Source organism: Macadamia integrifolia, chromosome 8, assembly GCF_013358625.1.
Source record: "Macadamia integrifolia cultivar HAES 741 chromosome 8, SCU_Mint_v3, whole genome shotgun sequence".
NCBI classification, from domain to species: Eukaryota; Viridiplantae; Streptophyta; class Magnoliopsida; order Proteales; family Proteaceae; genus Macadamia; species Macadamia integrifolia.
Genome location: NC_056564.1, coordinates 24,657,914 through 24,664,734, shown reverse-complemented (window position 1 = coordinate 24,664,734; position 6,821 = coordinate 24,657,914). Strand labels below are relative to the sequence as shown.

The 6,821-nt window shown below is 38.2% G+C and overlaps 1 protein-coding gene across 1 annotated transcript; it reads left to right on the top strand.

Annotated features, from left to right (window-relative positions):
• The first annotated feature begins 404 nt into the window (after positions 1 to 404).
• LOC122087590 (40S ribosomal protein S17-like) lies at positions 405 to 2,228 on the top strand. Its single transcript, XM_042656777.1, has 2 exons — positions 405 to 1,018; positions 1,991 to 2,228. The coding sequence occupies exons 1-2, from the start codon at positions 604 to 606 to the stop codon at positions 1,999 to 2,001; spliced, it is 426 nt and encodes a 141-aa protein (XP_042512711.1). The 5' UTR covers positions 405 to 603; the 3' UTR covers positions 2,002 to 2,228.
• Positions 2,229 to 6,821: the final 4,593 nt, after the last annotated feature.

Here is a 6,821-nt window from a genome sequence, read left to right as displayed (position 1 = left end):
ACAAAATTAGTTTGATAGTTAAATTAATGATTGGATAACAGGGTTTATTTTGTGATTTCAATATCAGTTATTTTTTTAGTAATTAGTTATCTATTCTTTACAATGATAAATGATGATTTAGTCACAAATTTAAAGTGTGTTCGTCAAATAATTTTTGTCACTACAGTTTAAGGTAAGAGTAAATTATGGTCCAAGCCCAATACTAAACCGCTATTAACCAGATACTGAAAAATCAACATAAATCGAAACTAAATCGGGCCAAAATCGAAACCAATCGAAAACCGAATTTCCTTAATGAATTGATTTTGGTCTCCTCAATTCCTAAACCAAAAACCGATTCAATCCAACCAAAACCAAATCGAACTGAACCGATCGGTTGACACCCCTAATTGGGGTAATGATTATACGAAACCCTAGCCCTTCCTACCGTCTCAGTTGCCGTCGCTTTTACCTTGCAGGAGCCTTCTCCCCTACCTCAAACCCATTCTCTTCAGCGGGAAAACCCTAGCCCTTCCTACCATCTCAGTTGCAGCTGCTTTTACCTTGCAAGAGGAAGCCTTCTCTCCTACTTTAAACCCATTCTCTTCACCGGGAGCTGCCACCATGGGACGCGTTCGCACCAAGACAGTGAAGAAATCCTCTCGACAGGTGATTGAGAGGTACTACTCTCGAATGACACTCGATTTCCACACCAACAAGAAGATCTTGGAGGAAGTAGCCATCATCCCATCGAAGCGCCTCCGCAACAAGATCGCTGGGTTTTCTACCCATCTCATGAAGCGCATCCAAAGAGGCCCAGTTCGTGGGATATCTCTCAAACTCCAGGAAGAAGAACGTGAGAGGCGTATGGACTTTGTACCCGACGAATCCACTATTAAAATTGATAACATTGAGGTCGACAAGGAAACTATCGATATGCTCACTGCCCTGGGCATGGCTGATCTTCCCGGCGTTGTCAAGCAAGTCGATACCACTACGGCTCCGACATCTGGTTACGGTAGAGGTGGTGGCTATGGAGGTGGGGCTCCAAGGAAATTTTAATTTTCTTAGCTTTAATGGGTTAGTCGTGTCCAAGTAGTGAACTTGGTTCCTTCTTTGGTTTCATTCGGTCTTGATGAATGTCAAGTTTTGCTGATTATAATTTTGTTAAATTTCCCTGCTACTGGAAAATGCTGTGTTTTTTTTAGGGTTTTCTTGTTCTATGGCTTTTATAAGTTTCTTTTGCTGGATTGTGACGACCTCATTTGTCATGGATGTGCATTCTTGCATCTGATTTTTCTGAAATAATTAGGGTTTTAGGGAGGAATGATAATTATAATATGTGCTGTGTTGAAGTATAAAGGACTGACAAATTGTCTGATTAGATTTGAATTTTCTGGTCTCCTGTTATGTGTGTTGATCCTTATTTGTGAGATTATAACAATTAACATTGAACTCTCCCTTGGGCAATTGGCAATAGGGGATCCTTGGTGCTAAACATTTTCTTGTGGATCAATGGTTACCCTATTCTAGAATTGGCTCTAGTTGCTATTCTGTTGTGTCTTTCAGAACATTCTTGTTTCTATTTTTGGATTCTCATGTGGTAGTAGTCATATTGCAGTCAAAGAGGAATTAACTAAAATTTCATTTGGAATTGATGGTTTGGTACCATGTATATCAGAATGGGCTTTTAGAGTGTTTTGAGTTGAATTCCTTAAAATGAAAGACTGCTTTATTTGAGAACAGGGTTTAGTTCTGTGGTTGGTCATATATCATATTCTTATTTCTCTGTTGAGACTTGCTTCTTCCTCCCAAGTGAAATCATAGTTCCATAACCTTTAGTTCTTCCACTCGTGGTTGAATATTTGTGGTGGAATCTGTTTTTCTTCCATCATATTTACAAGTTTTGTTCTTTCATAGATAATGTTGTTTGTGAAGCTTTCCACTCAATTCCCATGTAAGGTGGCTTATAGCTAAATCAGGTTTCTCTGTGTTCAATGATGCACTGTAGGTAGGAACTAGCGCATGACCAAGGTCCTTGAACAAATAAGTTAACGAGGCCACCACCATTGTGACCATTCTGAGGTTTGGGGACTCGCCGAAATGTTTATTGTAAAAATATTTCCATCCTATGATGGTCACCAGATTGTATCTCTCTTTTTTGCAAGTTTATGCCTCTGCTACTTTAGTATCTGTAGAAAGCTCATGAGAATTCCCAGAAGAAATTTTTGCAGATGGTTTGCCACTGATCCCTTATCTTTAAATGTGTTCATGGTGCCCCAACTGTTTGATTCCTTGTAAAGTTTTTCTTAGTGGCTGCTTTTGCAACTGGATTAGACTAGGGAGTTGAATTTTATTGTGCAAGTTTGATAAAATGTTTCTTCACTAGGGTTATGGAGCATACTGGATATGCAAAAGATGTGCATCATTTGGGAGTGGGAGAATTAGGTCAAAGATTTTAGGGAAAAGCATAGTTGTTTTAATGTTTGATAAATGAATCACAGGGGTTAAAATTTAGAAGAAACAATGGTTGTAATAACTGTTTGTTCATCAAAGCATGAAGAACCGAACACAGAGTGCACTTCCAACCAGGTGGTTTATGGACCTGGTTGTAGAAACTGAGCCTTTCTGATTTGGTTTGAGGGTTGGCTTTTAAAGGTTGCATTAGGATCCACTTGACCTCGTATTGGGTACTTGTAGAAGCAGGAGACCTTCGATGTGAACTACCCTCATAACCACTCCAGGGGGGATGTACCTTCAGAAGACGGTTCAGTAACATCAGAGCTTACATTGTTACCAGGAGAAAAATTTCAACAAATTTTGGTGTCCATTTCGGTTGAAGTTTCCTTGATCTCGGTTTGTGAAAATTTTGATCTTTTCGATTGAAAATTTTGGTCATTTCAGTTGTTTGTCCGCGGAAAAAATGTACTATTTTGTTGAAATTTTGAAATTTAGAAGTGGAGACTGAGATACAAGTTTTTGTGGTCCCATGGTATTTCTCCATTAGTTGGTATTTATGGTAATGTATGATTACTAGAAGATTTATTTAAGTTGATTTGAGTTGAGAAAGGCAAAGCAGATCTCCAAATCCTTGAATTGAATCATCTGTCATCTGTATTTGGAAGTTGGTTGGATTGTCTAATGACAACCAATCAGATACCACAAGGATTTACTCATTTTACACTTAAGTGTACCCATCCTGAATTGCCGTTAACACTTGGAGTAAGTTTTCCTCCACTAGGTAAGAATGTTCACTACTCTATCATGGAGTTTTAGTTTATTTCAAAATATGTCACCTCCCATTATACATACACGCATTGGGAGGGTATTTTGAAAACATACTAAAATCCTATATGGGTTTGTGAACCCTAGGCTAGAGTGGTGAACAGTTTAACCCGGTGGAAGAAAACTCTCCAAATAATAATAATAAAAAAAAAAAGATTCAAAAAACTTTGTTTAAAAATAAAAAGACTGAATCTTATGTATTAAGATTCCAATATGATGACTTGCACCCTAACTCAAAAAAAAAGAAAAAAAATTCCCACAAGTAAACACTTACAACAGGTTGGAATTTTGTAGTACCTCCATGTACACTCTATCATTGGGCTATGTTTAGTAGCCAAGGGAAAAACAAAAGTACAAAAGACATAATAAGATAAAAATTATAATTGCAACCACCACCTCAAAAAAAAAAAAAAATAAATAAAATAAAATAAAATAAAAAAAATCCCTTAAGCAAACACTTACGTTGTAAGGTTGGAATTTTGTGTTACCTACACTGGATTATGTCGTCATGTATTTTATCATTGGGTTACGTTTGGTAGTCAAGGAAAAAAAAAAGTACAAAAGACATAATAAGATAAAAATTATAATTACACAATGATTTTATGTGCTTATTTTTTCTCTTTTCTTCAAAAAATTTTCCCCCCTTTTTTCTTGACTACCAAACATAGCCTCATAAGAGAATTTTCTTATAGAACATTTGGCCTGTGACCCCCAAAAAAAATGGAGAGGATTTGGGCTCGTGGACTCGTAGTGTTGGTGAGAAGTGATGACTTCAAGAGGCAGCAAACAGACAAGTAGTTAATTAAGTCGAACCAATTGGCCTTCTAGGTCAATATGCTCATCAAATGGTTATTTCTGGACTTTGCATGGGAGGTAAGTTGTGGTCAATTTACTACTTACAATTAGATATTCTTCATGGAGGGCATTTTTGGTGATCAAAATACCATTCTGGCAGGCCTGATTGAAAGGGATTTGAGTGGTCACTACTACAGTGAATTCCAAATCATCATCAACCCATGGATGGGGAGAGCAGACACAAAAAGAATATGAAGTTCACATGGGCAAAGGTAGGGGGAGGGTGTTGAAACCGATTAAACCAAATCAAATGGATCAAAATTGAACCAAAATCGATATGGGTTTAGTGAATCATGTTCGATATTGGGAATTTGTGAAACCCTAAACCGAACTAGATCGAAATTCATTGATATTGTTTTATTAGATCATGTTTCGGACTAGGGCTTTGTGAATCCGAAACCAAATTGGATTGCACAAAAACTGATAAGATACTGAACCAAAATAAAAATAAAACCAATATAACATGATAGAAATCGATACCAGCTGAAATTCATAAAAAAACATTCTTTGTTCTTCATAATTTTTTAATATGTTTAAATGGTAAATCGATAGTAAACCAATAAGCAAAAACCAAACTGAACCGAAGTCAAAACCAATGCACCCTTATTGGATTAAGATTTAAACTTTCATTCTCACACCAAAACCTGTTCAAACCGAACCATTGAAACCCAAGGTAGAGGTGTCAATTATAGGCCTGGTCCAACAGGCCCGACCGAACCTGATTGTCTAAAGCCCAAACCAGGTTGGCCCATTAATATAAGTGTTGGGTTGCAGCCGACGCTTTTATTAATAGGTCATTCCTGCTGCTAGGGTGCTACCTGATAGATACTCAACTGGGACCAATCGATTAATAGCTTGAAATGTTTATAGCTGTTTATGGTCTGTCTAGAGTGCTTTTAAAGCCCATTTGCTAAGCCCGATATGTTTAAAGACCTCATAAAGCCCAATTATAGTTCATTTAGTGGCCCGATTATAGTTTATTTAGAGATAAATGTGTCGTTAGCATGTTTAAAATCGGACTGAGGTCCGTTTAGCCAGATTATTGGTAGCCTGGTTAAAAAGTACGATCTACTGTTTATAAATGGGACCATGCCTAGCATATGAGGACTGATTACTTAAATGGACCAATCCAACCCGACTGATTGACCTATTGTTTTATGGTTGTCCTTGTTGGCAACTCGGCCACGTGGCGATGATGACGTGGCGGTGATGACGTGGTCAGTTTGGGTGACGTGGATGAAAATGATGACATGGCAGTGTCCACTGTCACCGATGAGATAACAGAGCATCTTGGTATGCATGGAGTGGTTTAATACATCATTAATAGGTGGTGCGGGTTTCTGGGTCAAAACTGGAAAAATTGGCCTATTTACGATCGAGGGAATTTTTGCCAGTCAAAATGACATTTTTGGAAGATCGGTTATTCATGAAAAAGATAGGTTGTAATTTACCTAGTCCAGTGCATTTAATTTCGTCACATTTCGATACCGTATGAAGAAGTTACGGCATTTGTGGCAGTCGAGGATAGTTTCGGCATTGAAGATGAATTTTTTAAAGGAAGTGTTCTACATGTAACAATACGACAATAATACAATCTTTCCAACGGTTCTGATTTCATCGTATTCCGATTCCGTATGAGAAAGATACGTCATTGGAAAGGTGTAGGGGCATTTTGGTCTTTTTACATGGATGATTCAGATTATTGAGTCTTCTGAAAAGTCGTAGAGCATCCAGTTACGATTCCAACACACTTCATTTCATCTCGATCGGATATCGTATGAAAAAGTTATAAGTGTTTTCGTAAAGTCGGTTTGAAAATCCAAACCGAAAATTCATCAGTTGCTCTCGGTGGGTGGATTTTTCAGAATTTATTTTTGAAATTCGAGGGGCTTTTGTGTAATTTAAATATTTTGAAGGTCTGAGTTGCAAGAGGTCTTTAAACACTGAAACATATGGAAGCAGGGGCTTGATTGTAATAAAGAGGAGTAGGGGAAGTGAAATGGATGGGGCTTGCTAAACGTAGGCTTGATGCTCATCCAAAGGCTGCTGAGATTTTGCGCTGACATGGACGAGATAGATGCTTGCGCGTAGAATTTGATTGGTTAGGTGCATGATTCTTGATGCACTAGCGCTACACCTTATCAAGGTATGTTGTGGTGTTTCGCGTGTGTATAGAAGGTATAAAAAAGATTCCGATCTTAATGATCTCAAGAAATCTGATTAAAGCATCATGGAGGATTCGGATCCAACGGTCGATATGCATTTCTCTTTTGTGAGTGGGAGACAAGCTCCCTTAAAATCCGGAAAAGCAACCAATCATAGATCGACAACACTTCTGACGATGTCAACGCCTACGTCATGATGACGTCATCGAGATTCAAATTTAATGGCTTGGATCTATTGTCCGTTGGTTTAATCCGACGGCTTATATTACAAGATCTTTTATATGAGATCTACGGTCAGATTTCGCCCCTGTTGTGCGCGCCGCCGGTGTAGCCTACGCCACCCCTACGAAGATTCTATTTCAGGCTATCTCATTGCTCCAACTTCAAAATGTCATATCTCCCTCATTTTAACTCGGATTTGGGTGAACCAAGTTGCAGCTTCTTCGTTTTTTCAAGCCCTACACTATGGAAGCAAGAAAAATGGGTTTTGAGTGAAAGAAGGCTACGATTTTGGTAGGAGAAGCTTCCCCCTCTTTG

Coding starts and splice junctions, on each gene's coding strand:
- LOC122087590 (XM_042656777.1), top strand. CDS start 604: ATGGGACGCGTTCGCACCAAGACAGTGAAGAAATCCTCTCGACAGGTG.